Below are 19086 nucleotides of genomic sequence, written 5' to 3' on the forward strand. Positions count from 1 at the left end.
TCATGTTTTCATTAATAAATCGCTTATGGTAGTAGTATGTATTATGGCAGTATCTAGGAAATTTTGCTGAAATATAGACTTTGTTTTACAAATTGCTTCATTTATTTGATAGCTAAAATACTCTTATTTGAAGATGATAGAGAGAAACAAATTATAAATAGAACTGAGTTAAGCGTTTATCTGTTTTATTAGCACATCCACACGTCAAACCGTTTTGCAACACTCACAATTTTTTGGGTTATTCATAGGAAATGTGATTGTTGCGAATATTTCCATTCAGGCTAATTATTGAGAATAATAAAATCCAGGCTATTAAAGGTGAGGAAATGTAGCCAGTACCTATATTCTTCAAGTACCTAAGTAAATCAGTAGTAGCTACCTAGTACCTACTTACTTGTTTAGTTTGAAAATTGCTGTGATGTCTAATGATATCCATGCCTAAGCAAGCATTCCATCGTTGCGGTTGTTCGTGCAGGCTTGGCTGATTGCAAATAATTATTGCAGCGGATACTGAATGCAAAGATGGCAAGGATTCAGAACTAGTTTCTTGGGTAACTCCGCCGGAGAGACGTGCTGTAGCACGTAAGTACCTATCGATATTATGGACATTAAGATAAAAATGCGTAAATGGTAAAGGGCTCATTTTAACCGACTTCAAAAAGGAGGAGGTTCTATGTTCGACTGTTATGTATCTATTTCTGTTGATATATTCCTCTACAATTTTTATAGATATTCACAGATACTCAATTAAACTAAGTTGCTATAATCTCGTTATAAATAAGGTCACTATTGTAACTGTTTCAATTACAGTATCGACTTTTAAGACTTGAATTCGCCAATAAATTAATTGGAACAACGCATTTTATATTATGGGACTTGAACGAAGGCACCAGGCATATTGTAGAGAAACATACCTACCTAAATACAAATTAATTAATGTCTAAATGTAGAGTATCATTCACAAATAAACTTTATGTTGCTGTCTGTCTGTGTTTACATACATGTTTCTGTCTCATTACTTAAAGGCCTATAATATGAATGCGATTGATATGAGCAACAAGAAACTCTATAGATTAAGGTCACACTTCCACAAATGTATGTCAATGTTATAGAAATTCGCACTATAAGTAGGTACCTACTCTTTTACGTAACGGTTAACTAAAGTGTGTCATCTAACTTAAACCTGTTTATGCGCGTAATATTATTATAAAACATGTCGTTATTTTTTGTCCTATAGTTAAATGTTGCATAAGTCCAAAAGAAATATTTTATCGACATGCAACCCTCCTTGTTCCATCCGTAGCGAGCGTAGTGATGTTTGTAAATATGGTATTACCGACTACCGGCTATTAATATGTAGCGTTTTTTAACTTAATATTACACAAACAAAAATTAGAACTATATTATTGGCTGAATGAAATTAGAGATTGGTTGACAACTAATATTTTTAGTGGTTTTAAACGTCTTTAGATCAAATGTTTTCTTGACTCCTAAATACCGATTGTAAAAATTTGCTCTATATAAGCTCATACTCGTAACACAAACACATTTTTATGAACTTTAGAAACCATAATAAAATCGAGATCTCAAAATATCTACAGTCTACAAAGCTTTAGTTAAAAGTAATACATGTGATTATTAGGATTATTAAGAAGGACTTCTAACGAATGTAAACAAACACAAATTGCATAACCGGTAAACTGAATAACGACAATACCGGTATCATGCATAACGCCTGCTAGCGTTATACAACGGCAGTGTTCCCTGCGCACGCGGCGGTGCGTGCCGCGAGTTTCGTCTTGTGTTTACTCGTACTTGCTAAAATCGCGCGGTTTCACTTTCGCAGTGAGAGTGGTCGGACCTCCGTGATTTGAGTTTGGAACTCGACAGCTAAAGGTTAGTCTGAAACTAGAGCAAAAAAGCGATTTGGGACAACCGAACAATCTCCAATTTTTACCGGTTTTTTAACTGTTTTATTAACTTAAACAAGAAATTAAAACTTTGAGCGAGTTACAATGTAGAGAAATCCGGATTTAAAACCATGAAGTAATCTCCTGTTGTGCAAGAAAACGAAACTGTTTGCTAAATGTAGCAATGAAGTTTAATTTATGTTTATTTTTCCGGTAAAGGGTACAGAGTTTCCGATCCGATCATTAAATTGTTTATTTCTCTTGTCTGAGATTTTCTTTGCAAATGGTATCATTAATCTTAATTCTTGGAATATCCAAATGTAGTCACATAAAAAAAATTGTATTTTATTTGAGTTAAAAGTTAAGGGGTATTCAAGACATTGGTCTTGAGTATCAATTCTTAGTAAATCTCTGCTTTGTATTATTTGTCAAATCTTAAATGAACTTGAAAAGTACCTAAAGCCTTGTTTTTACGAAGTTTTCCCGCGATTTGTCTCATATTCATACGTCATGCGTTGCAAAACATGTTATGTAGAGACGCCCATCATAACTACATCACGACATCAACATCTCTCTCAGGAATACGAAACTTAACTCTTATAAAGACGCTCAAAACTGTATCCAATCTCAGTCATAAATTCTAATAGATCCACGAGCTTTGTTCTGTAAGAAGAAGCTACTCGTATATGTTCAAACTTTGAGTAAATTACCAAATACTGTTAAATAATCATAAGCACTAAGTATGATCCAGTAAACACAGTTTACGTGAAGTGCACTACACAGCGCACGCGCAGCCTTCCGCCGGCGAGACAACTCTTGCGCAAGCGACTCGTACACGCTGCCTGTTTCGTGCGCTATAGAGTGCGTTAATATAGCTCTATGTTTTGGTTCCTTTAAATATTCCTATTTAATACTGCTAATTTAGCCTAGGCGCAGACCACCGACTTTTAGTTGGCCGATAGTTGGGCCCCATTATAATTTGTATTAAGAATCGGCCGATACTAAATCGATGGTCTGCGCCTAGGCTTAAGGTCTTTGGATTGGTTAGGTAACCTGTACTTTTAAAACTCCAAAAACTAAATTTTAAATAAACAACTAGAAAAAATCGAACTGCCTAAGACGGGATAATATGTCTAAAACTAGTCTGAAAATTTTCCAATATTAATGGATTGTCCTTGAAATGTCTATCCTATATCAACTCTACATGAAATATACAGTAACGATAGAAGTTTCTGTTTAAGTTCTAAAATGAAATCTCTACAACTAAACTTCATCGATTCTAAAAAATAGACCAACATTTCATTAGTAAGAGATGTTCTGTTGGAACTTGTTGGAAGCCATTCCGAAGAAAATAAATGAAATAAAAATTCTATTAGCACATTAAAAATAATAAAACAGAAATATTTTACTCAAAAGCATTGCACACAATATTGAGATTTTTAAGTGCTTCTTATTTACACTTAACACACAATTTTACAGAAGTGCTTGCGTCAAAATTATTTGCGGTTATGTACAAATTATACTATAGCTGCTATGTGTCTGCACCATACTTAAGTCAACGTTAACTCTCGCAACAAACATTACAAAATCACAACTTTACACAGTCCATTAGGTAAATACCGTGTCCGGGTTAGGTAAATAACACTATATTAGCGTCTTGGCATCTTGGCATGTACCTATCTACTTTCAGTTTATATACCTAATAAGTACTTAGCCTAGGTACGATTTTTAGTTGGCCGATAGTTGGTGGTCTGCGCCTAGGCTTATAAACACGATGATACGAAAGAGAATAATTATTAACATAGATATTTATGAGGGTATCGTAACAATTTTAAACGATTCATTGATGTTACAAGATTATAAAGCGATTTAATCAACCACTTTTAGCTACCTCAGTAAAATTTGTTCATTTAAGCTCTGAGATTTTATTTTAACTCAATATATTTTTAAAGAGAAGCTTTCATTTACTATAGGCAAATTGCTAATTGATACACTTATAGACAGAAAATATAGGCATATGGTTATAAATTAATTAATTGTCATAGTTCTTCAGCCGAACGTATAGTGAAAGTCCGAAAGTGTAGAACAGGATTTTCTATTACGTTTGCGCTTGGAAAACAGTGTTTCAACTGAAGTGTACTTACATTGTTGTCTCTGTTGAAACCTGTTTTGCTAGATTCACCAGCACCACCCAAGATTTAGACTAAAGTGAACCTTTAAAAGTTGCATTACTGGATTCCATATTGGAAAGTGGAAACGCTAGTGATCTTACGGGATCTATTTAATACAATAGTCACAATCCTTTGAACATCATACAAAACAGTGAAATGTGTTTTGCCACATAACTGACGTGTTGATTTTCCATCACGAAGATCGAATTAAGTTAAATGGTATTTCATCTCACACCCAGTGGCACATTTTATTTTATTTTACTCATACCTGTCGCTAATATGGAAATCGCTAAAAGGAGGATGTGCCTTTTTCCAGCAGTGTACCGGCGTACTAAATGAACTTCGACAAACGTTTTCTTCAAAGTCAAATATTTATTTGCACAATTTTCAACATTACGTTATTTGTACGCTAATAAGTAGCGAGTAGACTTTATTCAGACGCTAAGTAGTGTCGAAGTAGCGTAGTGCGATTCAGTTTTTGAGTCGATAAACACACATACTTTATAAATTTTCCAGATGACATCCGAAGTGAACGAATGGTACCGGGGGCGCAAGGTCCTGGTGACCGGCGCCTCGGGCCTGATGGGCAAGGTCCTGATCGAGAAGCTTCTGTACAGCGTGCCAGATGTCGCCTGCGTGTACGCTGTCATCCGCTCCAAGAGGGGGAAGTCGCCAGAGTCAAGAATTGAGGACATGTGGAAACTCCCTGTAAGTTTTTTCACCAATGAAAATAGACGGATATAGTATAAGGCAAACTTAACATTTAAAAATCAAATCATCTATCTTCCTTGCGATGTGACTTGTAGCCGTAGTCAAATGTGGTACATATCTCGTCCGGAAACAATAGATCAGCAATTATTGATGTTACAACAAGTAGTACCTATACTTTGCAATTTTCCATTTTAATTACTTAACTTTTTATAACGATACCGTTTGTCCCATTTACAGATGTAGTAAGCGATCCTTGGAAAGCTTGTTGTTGTAAAAACTGCCTAAAATTAATACGCTTTCGTTTGAAATAAAGTCAAATGGAACCTCGCCGCTCCCGCCTAGGGTTACCATATGTCAGGATTTGTCCTGAGATTTCAGGAGTTTTGGACTGTTCTAAGGAATGCGGCAGGGTTTTGTAAATCTCAGGAAAAAAAGCCTAACTTGAGTAATAAATTGCACATTATTAAAATCAACAAATTTATCCAAGTCCCCGGAAATCCTCAGTGATGAAAAAATTACTAATGCGACTTTTTAAAAATTTTCAGTATGTTTTATAGAAAGGACAATGTTCGTTCTCCATACATTGTTCGCCTAAAAACCAACAATTTTGACATATTACTACCCGAAAGCGAAATAATACGATTCTGTGTGTAAGAACAATGATTCCTGATGGACACTTGCCATAAAATTAATGATTAAGAATATTAAATCACAGCGATTTTATAATATGTCGTTTATGACAACATGGCGTCTAATGTATTGTGTGAATGTATGAACACCGATTCGCGAAAAATGTTTTGTATTGTCGTCACGCCGAGTCGCAGCCAAATAGTATAAAATAATAGAACAAGTTTTAGAAATACAACTCGGCATTCCACTTTTATAATATGCCCACATATTGCACGTAAATAAACAACATGAACCGTAGGTTGTTTCCACCCTTGTCATCTGACACATGAAATAAACTCCTATTGTATTATAGATATCGAAGCCGAATCGTATATAATAATAGAATGGGTTTTGGAGATCACTCGGGGTTCCACTTTTATAAAATACCTACATATTGCATAAAAATAACACGAATCATGAGTTTTCTTTTACCATTTACATCTGACACGAGATAACAAACTCCTATCTCCATGACTACCGTCGTAGTCTATGCCAAAGACTACAATTTTTTAAGCAAGAAGTTTCAAACCTTAGTGGCTACGGTAACCCCTGGGCCACATACATCATGATAACATTCGGTCGACACCGGAACGAAGTCTTGCGATTATGCAAAAAAGCATCGTATTCTAGTGCGGCTATATCACGTTCAACCGGGGTTTTAATTCGACTAAAGTCCTGACTAAAGACTGGAAGAAAATACGCCGCATTGTATGAGCACTTCGTGTTCGTTAAAGCGGCTTCAGATCTAGAGCCCACATAGTTTTCTTTCCAATAATATCCGCAAGTAGCGCTGCATGATCTTTACAACAAAAACGGCAATAGTTATTAAGGTGCCAAAATTATATGATTACTTTGGCACGGTATTATACACGTTCGAAGATTTGTCATTTTCATTCATTTCATCATCATCATCATCATTTCAGCCACAGGACGTCCACTACTGAACATAGGCCTCCCCCAATGACTTCCACATCGCACGGTTGGTAGCGGCCTGCATCCAGCGCCTTCCCGCTACCTTTATCAGGTCGTCGGTCCACCTTGTGGTGGGTTGACATTGCAGAATATGACTTTTGATAGGTTCATCATAGAATTCGGCGGGGATATCCTCACGGAGGAAGTTCGTAAAAGGGCGGAACAAGATCTTATAATAATGCAAGGCCGAAGCTGTAACGCGCGTGCTCCTACGTGTAATCCGGCGAGTATGCAATAAATAGTAATGTCTGGTAAATAGTGGTAATACGTATCGTTCGTTCGTTCGTTTCAGCCGAAAAGACGTCCACTGCTGGACAAAGGCCTCCCCCAAGGATTTCCACGAAGACCGATCCTGCACCGCTCGCATACAGGCCCCTCCCGCGACCTTCACCAGATCGTCGGTCCACCTAGTGGGAGGCCTGCCCACGCTACGTCTTTCGGCTCGTGGTCGCCACTCAAGAACTTTCCTGCCCCAGCGGCCATCAGCTCTACGAGCTATGTGCCCCGCCCCGTCTATGTCTATATGCGCTACGATTACAGGGTATCATTTTGCATAGTCGCAAGACTTCACTCCGCTGCTGTCAAATCAATGTCGCATAATGTTATCGCAATGTGTGTGGCCCTTGGCCAAATCACAGAAGCCTATGCGAAGAAAGAGCACTTGAATGACAATGAAAATCAGGGTTACCATTTTATAAGATCTCCTCACTATTGAGGGTAACAAAGTAACATTAATAATCTAGCCATTAATTACATTTATTACCTATAGGTACGAGAAAGTAAAGCAACATGCGGTTTTATTTTATTTTGTAAAATATTTGTAACAGTTTGTTCCAAGTTTAGTTTTACAACAGTATAGCTGTTTCAGCTGTCACTGTGAAGCTTTGGGAAAATAAATAAATAGAAAAAATATTAACATAAATATTTATTTAAGTTTTTATGTTCATTATCATAATTTGCCAATTTAAGTTACACTGTGTGACAGTCTTTGACACTAAACAAACTCTTCAGCTTAATAATACCTACCTACAGGGCGTTTTTATAGTTACTCTTGCTGATGAAACAAGAAGGGTTGATTCTACTACTGAAATACAACTACTTTTCTTACAGGACCAATATCAAATTCTCAAAAAAATTCACATCCTCGTGATGGTGATAATTTCTATGGAGAGGTTTTTTTTTATATTCGGTCTCTTGGGATAAGTTATTCCATTTGAGCAGTAGAATTAATCCTTTTTATTTGATCACATAAAAATAACACAAGTGTTTAGGAAAACTTCTTCTTTGGTATGGTATCACTACGGAGTTATAATGTCGGCAACTCTGTATCACTGACTTGTAACTTTCAAACAGTATGAATAATAAGGGCACCACATTGGTTTTCTTTCTGAAAAAAGGCTTTCACTTTTAGTAGGTACTAACCCTTTAGCACTATTTCATTGAAATAAAAATACAATAAACGCACAGAAGACTGAAATTGAGTCAACTGACGTGACATTTATAATTTGTTGACATTATGACAGTTTGACAAGACTAGGGATTGAAAAAGTTTTAATTGAAAAAGTAAAATGACAATTTATTAAAACGATTCACAAGGATATAATCGATTAAAAATATTTATAAAATGTTCTGATACTTGCCTGTAGCGATTATCCAATCCTGGTTTCTACTGAAAAACTACCTCGTGGCAAGATTTTAATAAAATAATAAAATCTTTATCTTCTCTTTCACAATCTATAAAAGTTCATTTGGTCTATTATTATACATGTGCTATGAATGAGGGTTTTCGCGATTGAAAAATCCGCGAGATGGCAATACGTAGACGCGAGGTCCAAATGCTGCATGATTGGTGGATATCTGTCAATGTCATGTCAAAAATAACCAATCATGCAGCATTTGGACCTCACGTCTACGTATTGCCATCTGGCGGATTTTTCAATCGCGAAAACCCTCATTGGCATAGATTATGAGAGACTGGCAACTATACTAGGTTGATATATGTTTCTCACACTTCAACTGGCATTGGATTCAACATCGGATTCTGACACTTTTACAGTTATGATACCATGAATATCAGTTTATGGTCCTAATTATTTTTATTTTATTTACGACCTTCGACCAGTTGGACACTTTAGATAGCTTCTTGTAATAGTGTCAATATCTTTTTAGCTTTTAACGCAAATCTAGTCTTCAAAGCAGTTTAATCGATTTATTTTATTTTCAAAATCGATATTTTATTGTCTATGATGGCCGCAGGAACATCACTATACATGGACTCCCAGCAATAAAGTACGGTAATGCCTCGTACAGATTTTATCGGCAAAAATTATGGAACTTGATAGGTTTTAGACCATACCACGCACCAAAACGTCCGGAAGTTGTAATAGTATTATAGAATAAACGTTAAAAGACTTATTTATTTAATTTTTCAATGCTTAAGTGTCCATTAGAATGAAAGGGTGCTTAATGTATTAAAAAAAATAGAAAATAATTATGATGGGTTAATGTTTTTGGGCGGTTTTTAGGCGGTTTCTGACAATGTCCTTTCTTTAACTGCAACAAAATCTCAGGATTTTTCAATGAATATCAGGCCTTTTCTCCGGGCTTTTGGTTTTCTCATCTGGTAACCCTACTCCCGCCCCGCTGCCCGTTAAACTCGAGGCTGAAGCCTAATGGAAATGCATCGAAATCAATAAGCCTCTAGCTTGTTTTTCCAACGAAACCCAAGGCACACTCATATCGAAGACATGTGGAAACACTGGGTCGTTTTGTAACATTTGGCCAATGCCAAGTCCTTATTTCGCTCAAGCGTGAAAGCCGTAGTTCTAAGTCTCTAATTGCAACTCTGAGAACCATTCGAACCATTATAAGTTGATTGACGATGCAACCAATTCAACTTTGGGTTTATCTTGCAACTTCTGTCTTAATGTACCGAACATTATAAAGGGTGAGTTGCACCACCTAACTTTGACCGTAACTTTGACGATAACCGGTGTATTTTGTATGGAGTTTGACAGATTTTTAACGTTTGTCAAAGTTTAAATAAGATGGTGCAACCCGGCCTAAGTAACATTTAAAAACTGCATAAACTGAGTGTCTGAACTGAGTCAGTTTCTTAATCCACAACACATCAGTTAAACTTTAAATTTTTTTACTTTGGTCCAAATCAACATTTAGATTTTCTCATTTGTTATCTAATTTATTACTTTCAGTTGTTCGCGAGAATAAGAGAAGAGAAACCACATGTTATGAAGAAACTGGTTCCCGTGACTGGTGACATACTTTACGATGACCTTGGCATAGAGAAAAACCAACTCCAGCAGATATGTGATGAGGTAATGCACTTTGTTGCTTGAGTATAACGGTAGAGGTACGAATAAAGGAGGGGGATTCGAAGGCAATTTTACAAAAGGAGGCCGCAAGGAATGTTAAACAGTAACACTTTGAAATTACAACGCTCCTTTAATTATCAAATCCATTTTAACGCTTCAAAGAGGGGTTATATTATCACATTGTAGGGGAGGATAGACAATGAACAAATTCGGTTAAAATTAAAATTGTTAAACGGTACAAAAACTGTACTGTGACTGTTCTGAAACTTATTTTCTACTACATATTTTAAGCCAACTAGCGATAGCTACTATTTTTAGTCTGAATTGATATAACTACTGCGTAGTACTAGTACCTAATTGGTCAGTAAATGGCTGGTTTATAAATAACGTAGGGTATCAAAAGATCAGATGCAACTATAATTGCTTGCAAGAGGAAAGTGCAAAACCGTAATTACATCTAACTTCGCAAGTGGTTTGTTGTGCCGTGCAAAGGACATGCGAATATTAGAAATCTAATGTTTCTTATTTACTAAAATACCTTTTAAGTGGCGTCGTCCTGTTAGAAAAAACCTTGCACTGCACGTTACCTTAATTATTTTACCAGCGAGACTACAAGTTAAATTCGCTGTCAGCTTTGATATATACATATATAAAATAACAAATTATGAATACTTTAAGAATATGGTTGTAAAGTTTACCTTTTCAAATTTCAGGTGTCGGTAATTTTTCACTTCGCAGCCAGTCTCAGATTAGAAGCGCCCCTCAAAGAAGGTCTAGAAATGAACACGAAGGGTACCCTCCGAGTGCTGGATTTGGCGAAACGGCTAAAAAAATTGGCTGCATTCATACACCTCTCCACAGCTTTCTGCTACCCGGACTACGAGAGAATGGCTGAAAGGGTAAGGAACTACCACAATGCTATTACAACCCAATCGAGTTAACTGCGCACCTGGCAGCCCTGACGTCACATTGACGCTTTAGTAAGAACGGAGCGAACGCGGGGAAGTGCCCGGATAAGTGTGAGGGAGAGTCGCATTCCCGCGAGGCGCGCAGTTACTCGATTGGGTTGTATTTTACAACGATACAATTCTAGTCTAAAGTACACTGTTTTCAACTTAGATTAAAGGTCTAAAGTCTGAACACACCTCTCGAATGCTTTATTTAATTAATAGTAACCAACCATACGCCAAAATTCATTTTCTATTGTCTAAAACCTGGACCGATGATCTGGTAAAGGTCGCGGGAAGAGCCTGGATGCGGGTAGCGTAGGACCGTTCATTGTTGAAAACCTTGGGGGAGGCCTTAGTCCAACAGTCGACGTCATTTGGCTGAAACGAACTAACTGTCTGAAAATAAGAAGTTTTGAATCATCAGACCTAAATAAGTTAGGATTGTAGGTACTTGTATACTCACCTAAAGCCTTTTTTACAGGTCCACGATCCGCCTGCAGACCCACATGAAGTATTGAGAGCTGCCAGCTGGTTGTCAGACGAGCAGATCAACTTATTGGCACCTTCGATTCTGCAGAAGCACCCGAACTCGTACACATACTCCAAGAGGTTGGCCGAAGCGTTGGTCAGGGAAATCTACCCTAATCTGCCTGCGGCCGTCGTCAGACCAAGTATTGGTTAGTAGTAGAAGATAAAATGATGAAGATTTGTGTAACATTAAAAAGTCTTCCCAACTTTATTTCTTTCTTCTCCGTAAGTTTGGTGTCAGATATAATGAAACGCAATGTGCAACACTGCTTAAATTGCCCCCTGAAGCAGTTAATCAGATCAAATCAATCAGGTTGATCCATCATGAAATGTCGTACTTACAAGAAAATGGTACTGCCTAGTTCGAATAAAGTCTACCAGATCAGAGCAGTCCATGTGGACAATCTAGTCACCTTTTATTTTACGACTTCCAAGGGAAGAATGGAAGTGGTCTATTACTTTGTCGGAACTACATCTCTTATTAATTTATGGTACGTTCTTCATTCCAGTAACTCCAGCGTACAAGGAGCCAGTGCCAGGCTGGGTGGACAACCTGAACGGCCCCATCGGCCTCATGGTGGGAGCCGGCAAGGGCGTCATCAGATCCATGCACTGCTACGGTCACTACCACGCCGAAGTCATTCCAGTCGACATCGCCATCAATAGCATCATAGTCATTGCTCACAAAATTGGAACCATGACTGAACGGTAAGAACTTTTTAAAACATGTTTACCTACTCAATTCATTTTACTAAGCATTTCAATGTTCCAGCGGTCTAAATCACCAATTTTTCCGGTAGATTTTCTAAAATATTGTTAATCCTTGTCCTTACTAGAAATGGAATAAAAATGAAATCGATCAAGCCTCTCGCAAGTAATACTGAAAAAATACAATTTGGGGCAGTAGTTGCTTTGTTTATCCTCATATCTTATATGTGCCTTATAATAACCGCACCCGTGTCTCATTTTCAGACCACCAGAGATCCCAGTCTACAACCTGACCACAGGAGACGACAGGAACACGACCTGGAAACAAGTCCTAGACATCGGCAAAGCGACCGTCCGCAAGTACCCCTTCGAAGGACCTTTATGGTACCCTGACGGGAACATCAGGCACAACAAGTTCTTTCACAACCTCTGCGTGTTCTTCTACCATATAATACCAGCTTATCTTATCGACTTCTTGATGCTGATCTTCGGTCAAAAAAGATTGTAAGTATTTTTCATCATTGATTACACATCAAGAGCTACATGTTTCAAATACATAATTTGGCATTGAAAACTACACATTTAAACAAAATTATGTGTAGTAGTAGCAAGTGGGTTATAGAAGTCCTTTGTTCTGTGACTGTGGACGTCTTGAAATCTTATTAAAAACTAATAGAACTCTACTTTGTGATAATCTTTTTCAAGGTACGTAGAGGCTCTCTGTAATAAATATCGACAAAGAACGACCACGTCACCACGTGGTAGAATCACGAAACATTTGGAGGGAAAAATTGCTAATTTCGGCCAAAACCTTTAATGAATTAATTTCTGATTAAATATTTACTTTTACTTGTCTCCAGCATGGTGCGAATCCAGAATCGAATAACAGTGGGCTTAGAAGTCCTCCAATACTTCACCACGAGGGAATGGTGGTTCGACACGAATAACTTCAAGTCCTTAGCGCCTTCTCTAAACCATGTGGACTTCAAAACGTTCCCCATGGACCTGACCATCATTCAGGATGAGCCGTACATAGAGGACTGCATGATTGGCGGCAAGTTATACTGCTTGAAGGAAAAGCTGGAAAATCTGCCGAAAGCACGATTACAGAATAATATGTAAGTAAAATAATTGCTAGGACCCTCAGCAGCCTCAACCCCTCAACCTTTCATTTAAAATAAAATCAAATGCTCCACCTCTTTTATACAATCATAATCTTAACAGCTAAGTCTGGGTTGCAGGGTGCACCATCTTACTTTAACAAACGTGAATTCTGTCAAACTCCATACACAAAAAAACACTTAATAAGGTTATAGTCACGGTTAAAATAAGGTGGTGCAACTCAGCCTAAGTCTATGTATATCAGGCATAATGAAACAGTTCTCACATAATAATTTGTTACTCGTAACTGAAGACTCCGAAGTTCGAAGTCTCTATAATAGTAATAATACCAGCCAAAACTTACTAGATTACTATACCCATAATATCTTTGTTCCAGTTTATATGTTTTGGACCGCATCGTATCTATCTTCTGGTACCTTTTGATGCTGTACTGGATCGTGCTGTACTGCGAGCCGGTCAGACAGCTGCTGTCCTACGGAGGACCGTTCGTTCGATACCTGCCCTTGGTCGGGAAAGCCGTCTTCAGAGACGAATTATAATGTTCGACTGTTGATTTTCGATGTATTTTAATGAGAGATATTTGGAATCCTGAGTTGGGAAATTGACACCAATTTACAAAAAGCTTATTCTATCTAAAACAAACTTCAGTCCTGAACATCAAATTAGTTATCATCACGTATAATACTTAGATAACTGATTTTGAATTGACTTAGCGATCAAGTGATTTTATAGTTTTGATATGCTACGAAATTTCAATGGCAATAGCGTTTTAATTAGTTTTAGATGTTAACTGCATACTGACCTATCTTACAATTTTATCAAAGTTTACATCGAACGTTTAGCGAGCAAATTATGTTTATATTTATAGCTTTGCTTGCTTTGGTATTCATATACTCTTGTTTAACACAGGTAAAAAGTAAATAGGATTATAATCGATTTAGACGGTGCTATACATGAAAATGTAAATAAGCTAAACGATTATTATTACAATAATTATGCATATTCCATCCAAGAGTAGTAAAATCAAAGATTTAAATTAAATAAATACTGGGTTAAGGTCTTAGGTTAAGGTATTAGTAAGTAAAATGTGTATAGTTCTTGTAACTCACGAAGGCGAGTGAGCTTTACTTGTGTGTGTAGGTACGTGTAGGTACATGCACATAACGATAGTGTAATGTCTGTCAAAAGTTTTGAAAAACGAACAGAGTGAGCCACCACACATGTAAAGCTCACTCGCCTTCGTTAATTGGAACAACTATACTCAGAATATTATGGACCCTCTGTTTTGATTCACAGTTTCGGTGAAAAAAATCTAAGACTGAAACACATAAAATACTGTACTTACTACTACTTTTATTGTTTTCAGGGTCATTATAAGTATAATTAGTTTCATGACTTAAAATATTATTAAAAGACTGTAACTGAATTATAATTGTAAACCTAGATCTAAAAACATGCGAATCCATATTTCTGTAAATCAATAAAAATATATCGACCTAAAATCTATTTTATTTAAACTTGCCCTAATAATTTCAATTTTAGGTTAAAACACGGTTATTTTGAATTCTTTCAGCAATTCTGAGGATATAACACGGACAAGCAATGTGTCAGTAATTTTTAATTGAATGCTCTTCTACGAGTTTGGTACATTTTTCATCATCATCATCATCATCATTTCAGCCATAGGACGTCCACTGCTGAACATAGGCCTCCCCCAATGCTTTCCATGTTGATCGATTGGCAGCGGTCTGCGTCCAGCGCTTCCCTGCTACCTTTACGATGTCGTCGGTCCACCTTGTAGGTGGACGTCCCACGCTGCGTTTTCCGGTACGCGGCCTCCACTCCAGAACCTTTCTGCCCCATCGGCCGTCAGTTCTGCGTACTATGTGCCCTGCCCATTGCCACTTCAGCTTGCTAATCCGTCGGGCTATGTCAGCGACTTTGGTTCGTTTACGGATCTCCTCATTTCTGATTACATTATGGTACATTTTTCCCACTCTATATTGTTTCTCATTTCCCTAGGCCCTAGGGTAACCATGATGACTGATGACCCTAAGGATGACCCTAATGTATCTTTTCTAGTAAAAAAATGTCGCCAGATAAATGAGTATATTTTTATTATATATAATAATTAAAGATTTATCTAATAAGAAATGCAAGAGCATCCAAAACGTATCCTCTACTAGGTAATTTGAATCTAGCTAACTAAAATATCACCGTGAACACTAGTCGCCGAATCTCTCGTGTAAGTTGTAAGAAGGAGCCACGTCATGTTCGCAAATAAAATAGCTCTGGTCTTCACACTTGGCGTCCTTCAAGAGACCGTCATAGGATATGCCACCGCATGATTCACTGTCTCCACCATCAGGTTGCTGATCTCCCCATTTGGTATAGCCACTGTTTTGTAGTTTTGTGCCTGAAAATAAACCAAGTTAGGTAACCATGAATAGTTTGTGCGTAATTTGCCATAAAAAACTCATAAAACGTTCGCGAAATTTAAAATCGTTCGCGGACCATATTTAAATCTTGCGGACCATCGGTGATCCGTGTATTACTGGTTAGGGACCCTCTGGTTTAAAAGATAGATTTTGTGAGCAATAAATATGTATTAGGCAAAATAAGCTCGTAAGTAAACCCACCTTTAATAGTCTTCCATCCTTTTCTCAATTTGTTGAAGCCCAGAAACACTGTATCTTCGAGGGCATTCTGGCTGTCTTCCTTAGGGGCTTCTGTTGTTATTTTCGCCAGATGATCAGCCTCTGCTTGACTGTCAATGATGGCCAAGTATGACAGTTCTGCGCTGCAGGCTACGTACGCATCACGCCACGTCCTTGGTTCAGAGTAGAACTTGTAGCACTTGCCCAGAGTCTCGTCGAATTCATAATCTGAAATTGTGATTGAAAGAATTTGTTAAGCTACAGACAAAGGTCATAAGGATCAATAGGAAATAGAATATTACTTTACGCTACAGACAGCACGTCAGGCTACACATTTTTATTGCAAAATCATCCCAATTACAACACCTTAAGATTCTACAGTGTTTAGCTTGATGTACAGTTGTCTGTACACAAAAACAAACACTTTTTTAGCCTTCCGGCCAATGACCACAATCCGTGCTGCGACCCGGTCGAAAGACAAACAAATAAAACGTATGTTACTAAACAAGATCGTTATCCTTCTCTTTTTAAATATCCGACCAATATTATTATGCTGTATTAGTTATTAATTCACCCGGCTGATATTATGCATATCCTACACACCTGGTGGCGTAATCTAATAAAACGACAATATTACATACGCTTTTATATTCTAACTAAATCATGCCTTAATATTAATGCGAAAGTAACTGTTTGTCATTTTCTCGCCGACCTAAGCCTTTAGAAAATAACTTATCTACTTACAGACAGATTGGAAAGAGGATAAAAAACAGAAAACTGTAAAATAACATGGAAAGCGCAGCGTGCGACGTCCACCCACAAGGTAGACAGACGACCTGATAAAGGCTGGAAGACGCTGGATGCAGGCCGCTACCAACCGGTCAATATGGAAATCATTGGGGAAGGCTATGTTCAGCAACGAACGTCCTGTATCCGAATGATGATGATGTGATGATTATGTAAAATAGTCTTACCTAAATATGGTATATCACACTTCGTGTTCCAGTCCAGAGAGTCAAGCGTTTTCTTGCAAACGAAAGGGCTTTTGTGCTCGCAGCTGAGATCATTCAAGGTCTGGTCTTTGTTCATGCTCACGCAGTCCTCATTGCCGTATGAGTCGTTTGGTTCACCAGGAGCCCAGTTGGAGTACACGTCTGATATCAGCTGACCTAAGAAGTAAATTATCATTAATATATCGTAGTAAGGACAATCTGTTCAAGTGGGGATTCTTGGATGGCTCAAACATGGAGTGCATGTGCGGTTTTGTTCCCCAGTCGATGAAGCACCATGATGTCCTGCCCTGAGTGCCCGAGCAAGTGTACGCAGGAGGATTTAATGAATGTTGCTGACAACGCCACTCTTGTAGCGGAGTTTTGGGCTGACACTGTGTAGGTTTGTTGCGACAAGATAAAAAAAATATTAAAAATATCTTCCATCATCATCACACTATTGCCGTGTGGTTTCGGCAGATTAGGAATAAGACCACCCCACTTCCCGTGGATGTTGTAAGAAATGACTAAAGTGTAGGTACATCACTATGCGTACATCAGGTCACCCCAGCCCGTCTAGGAGTGGAGTAACCCTGCGTGGGGAGTGTAGCTGTGTAGGCCCATAATCCTCCATTTGCTTGTGGCAAATTAGAGAAGGTCCTTCGTCGTCCTTCTGCAGTAGATATGCGATGACGTTGATAAAATAATCTCCAAATTCGAAAAACAATAACTAAAAAATATTGGGTCACGTCGCAAAATAATATACAAAATATGTAATACCACGGGCTTTGGGACCTTGGGGAGTATGGTAATTAATCGACTTCAACAAAAGGAGGAGGTTCTCAATTCGTTTGGTATGTTTTTTTTATTTACTGTTCCTTATACTTGTTTCACTGAAATAGTTTCTTTATCTACCTTACCATCAACAGTTTCGAAGATTCCCTTAGCAATCAAGCTGGAAGCACCGATGAATATGTGAGGGAAGGGTTGTGTTGCGTTCCAGTATAGCGACACAGCTTCTGCCTCTTTCTGATTTTCAGGGTAGAATAAAGTGGCACCTTCCATGGCACACAGGTCTTTGGCATTTTCCCAGGTTTTGTGAATCGTGTGCATCTTGTAAAAGCTGTCGGTCGCTTCAATGTATGTGTAGTCTTTGCGAAAATACTTCTTGTCCCGTTGCGAATCTGTATATTGGTACATAACATAACAGCCCTGATAATTTTGCACTTATGTACAATTTATTATGTATAAATTAATGTAATTAGGCATCAGTAAAGTTTACTTAAAAAAACGTTTCCTTAAAAGACTTCAATCAATAAAATAACTAATAAAAACCGTTATGTGTAAAATACCCATCTCAACACTTGATTTTCCATATCATACCTTACATTGATGATTAATGTTTGACATTATCGAAAGAACGTAACCCGAAAATTATCACACGAAAATTAGAAAGTCATCACGATAGTAAGTTTTACTGAAATAAATTACCACCTCTTACTTGATTAGGATTTATAAATCTTATTTCCACGTAATACGAGAAAAGCAGGAATAGCAAATTGTATGGTTTTACTTACCTTTTTTGGTGTTTTATTTTATTTAAGGAAAGCTAACAAGACATACAAAATCATATGGACAGAAAATTGAAATACATGTTTATAGTGTAGCCTTAATTAAAAGCTGCCACGACATGTGCATAGATTGCGTGGAAGGTAGTATCGACTAGTCTTTTATTAATTTTTTATTCATACACAAAAACAACAGTATAAATTAATGTATCTTTTAGACAACCGGATCAATGTGTTTTGTTTTAAACCAATAAAATCTTTAGTACACTAAAAAAATATTTAAAAATTATTATACTCACGGGAGATCGTCACCATAGAGACGAATAAAATAGAAGTAAACAATTTGTATCGTAACATTTTGAACTGTCTGCAAGACGCGTGCGCACTACTAATTTTACCATAACACTGGTGACGCTACACGTATCATCTTAGCAACTTATATTGCGATATAAGATGCTGCCATTGGCTGTCTCAATGGGACGGGTAAAACTGGATTTGCAAAGAAATTCTAAGTTTTAACAGAGTAAATACAAATGAGTAGGTCATCTTCATAGAAACGCCCGAGCGCGGTTTGTATGTGAGCGCGCCAATACGTATGCGGCGCGCACGCACACACTGACAAAATTTCTCGTGGATTACTGGATTAGCGGTGAGGAGCGCTGAATTTTGTCAGTGTGTGCGTGCGCGCCGCATACGTATTGGCGCGCGCTCACATACAAACCGCGCTCGGTGCGTTTCTATGAAGATGACCTACTCATTTGTATTTACTCTGGTTATAATGTTTGAGGAAAAATGTGCG

General features: G+C 37.6%; 2 protein-coding genes across 2 annotated transcripts; one reads left to right on the forward strand and one right to left on the reverse strand.

Moving 5' to 3' along the window:
* Positions 1–1765: 1765 nt before the first annotated feature.
* Positions 1766–14575, forward strand: LOC135071930 (putative fatty acyl-CoA reductase CG5065). The gene is made up of 9 exons (XM_063965819.1): positions 1766–1896; positions 4598–4789; positions 9646–9768; positions 10479–10664; positions 11197–11392; positions 11753–11951; positions 12216–12455; positions 12812–13069; positions 13450–14575. Exons 2-9 carry the CDS (start codon positions 4598–4600, stop codon positions 13610–13612), a joined length of 1557 nt encoding a protein of 518 aa, XP_063821889.1. The 5' UTR covers positions 1766–1896; the 3' UTR covers positions 13613–14575.
* A 598-nt stretch (positions 14576–15173) lies between these two features.
* LOC135071931 (macrophage mannose receptor 1-like) lies at positions 15174–18719 on the reverse strand. Its single transcript, XM_063965821.1, has 5 exons — positions 18587–18719; positions 17640–17903; positions 16705–16899; positions 15713–15958; positions 15174–15489 (listed from the first exon to the last, which is right to left on the reverse strand). The coding sequence occupies exons 1-5, from the start codon at positions 18642–18644 to the stop codon at positions 15299–15301; spliced, it is 954 nt and encodes a 317-aa protein (XP_063821891.1). The 5' UTR covers positions 18645–18719; the 3' UTR covers positions 15174–15298.
* Between the last annotated feature and the right edge of the window lie 367 nt (positions 18720–19086).

This window comes from Ostrinia nubilalis, chromosome 5 (assembly GCF_963855985.1).
Source record: "Ostrinia nubilalis chromosome 5, ilOstNubi1.1, whole genome shotgun sequence".
NCBI classification, from domain to species: domain Eukaryota; kingdom Metazoa; phylum Arthropoda; class Insecta; order Lepidoptera; family Crambidae; genus Ostrinia; species Ostrinia nubilalis.

Excerpts from the sequence above, each read along its gene's own strand:
- LOC135071930 (XM_063965819.1), top strand. The coding sequence starts at position 4,598 with ATGACATCCGAAGTGAACGAATGGTACCGGGGGCGCAAGGTCCTGGTG. Across the intron at positions 9,769-10,478 it reads TCCAGCAGATATGTGATGAG|GTGTCGGTAATTTTTCACTT; the intron begins GTAATGCACTTT and ends TTCAAATTTCAG. Across the intron at positions 13,070-13,449 it reads GCACGATTACAGAATAATAT|TTTATATGTTTTGGACCGCA; the intron begins GTAAGTAAAATA and ends TCTTTGTTCCAG.
- LOC135071931 (XM_063965821.1), bottom strand. The coding sequence starts at position 18,644 with ATGTTACGATACAAATTGTTTACTTCTATTTTATTCGTCTCTATGGTG. Across the intron at positions 16,900-17,639 it reads AATCTTCGAAACTGTTGATG|GTCAGCTGATATCAGACGTG; the intron begins GTAAGGTAGATA and ends TTTACTTCTTAG. Across the intron at positions 15,959-16,704 it reads GTGTGATATACCATATTTAG|ATTATGAATTCGACGAGACT; the intron begins GTAAGACTATTT and ends TCACAATTTCAG.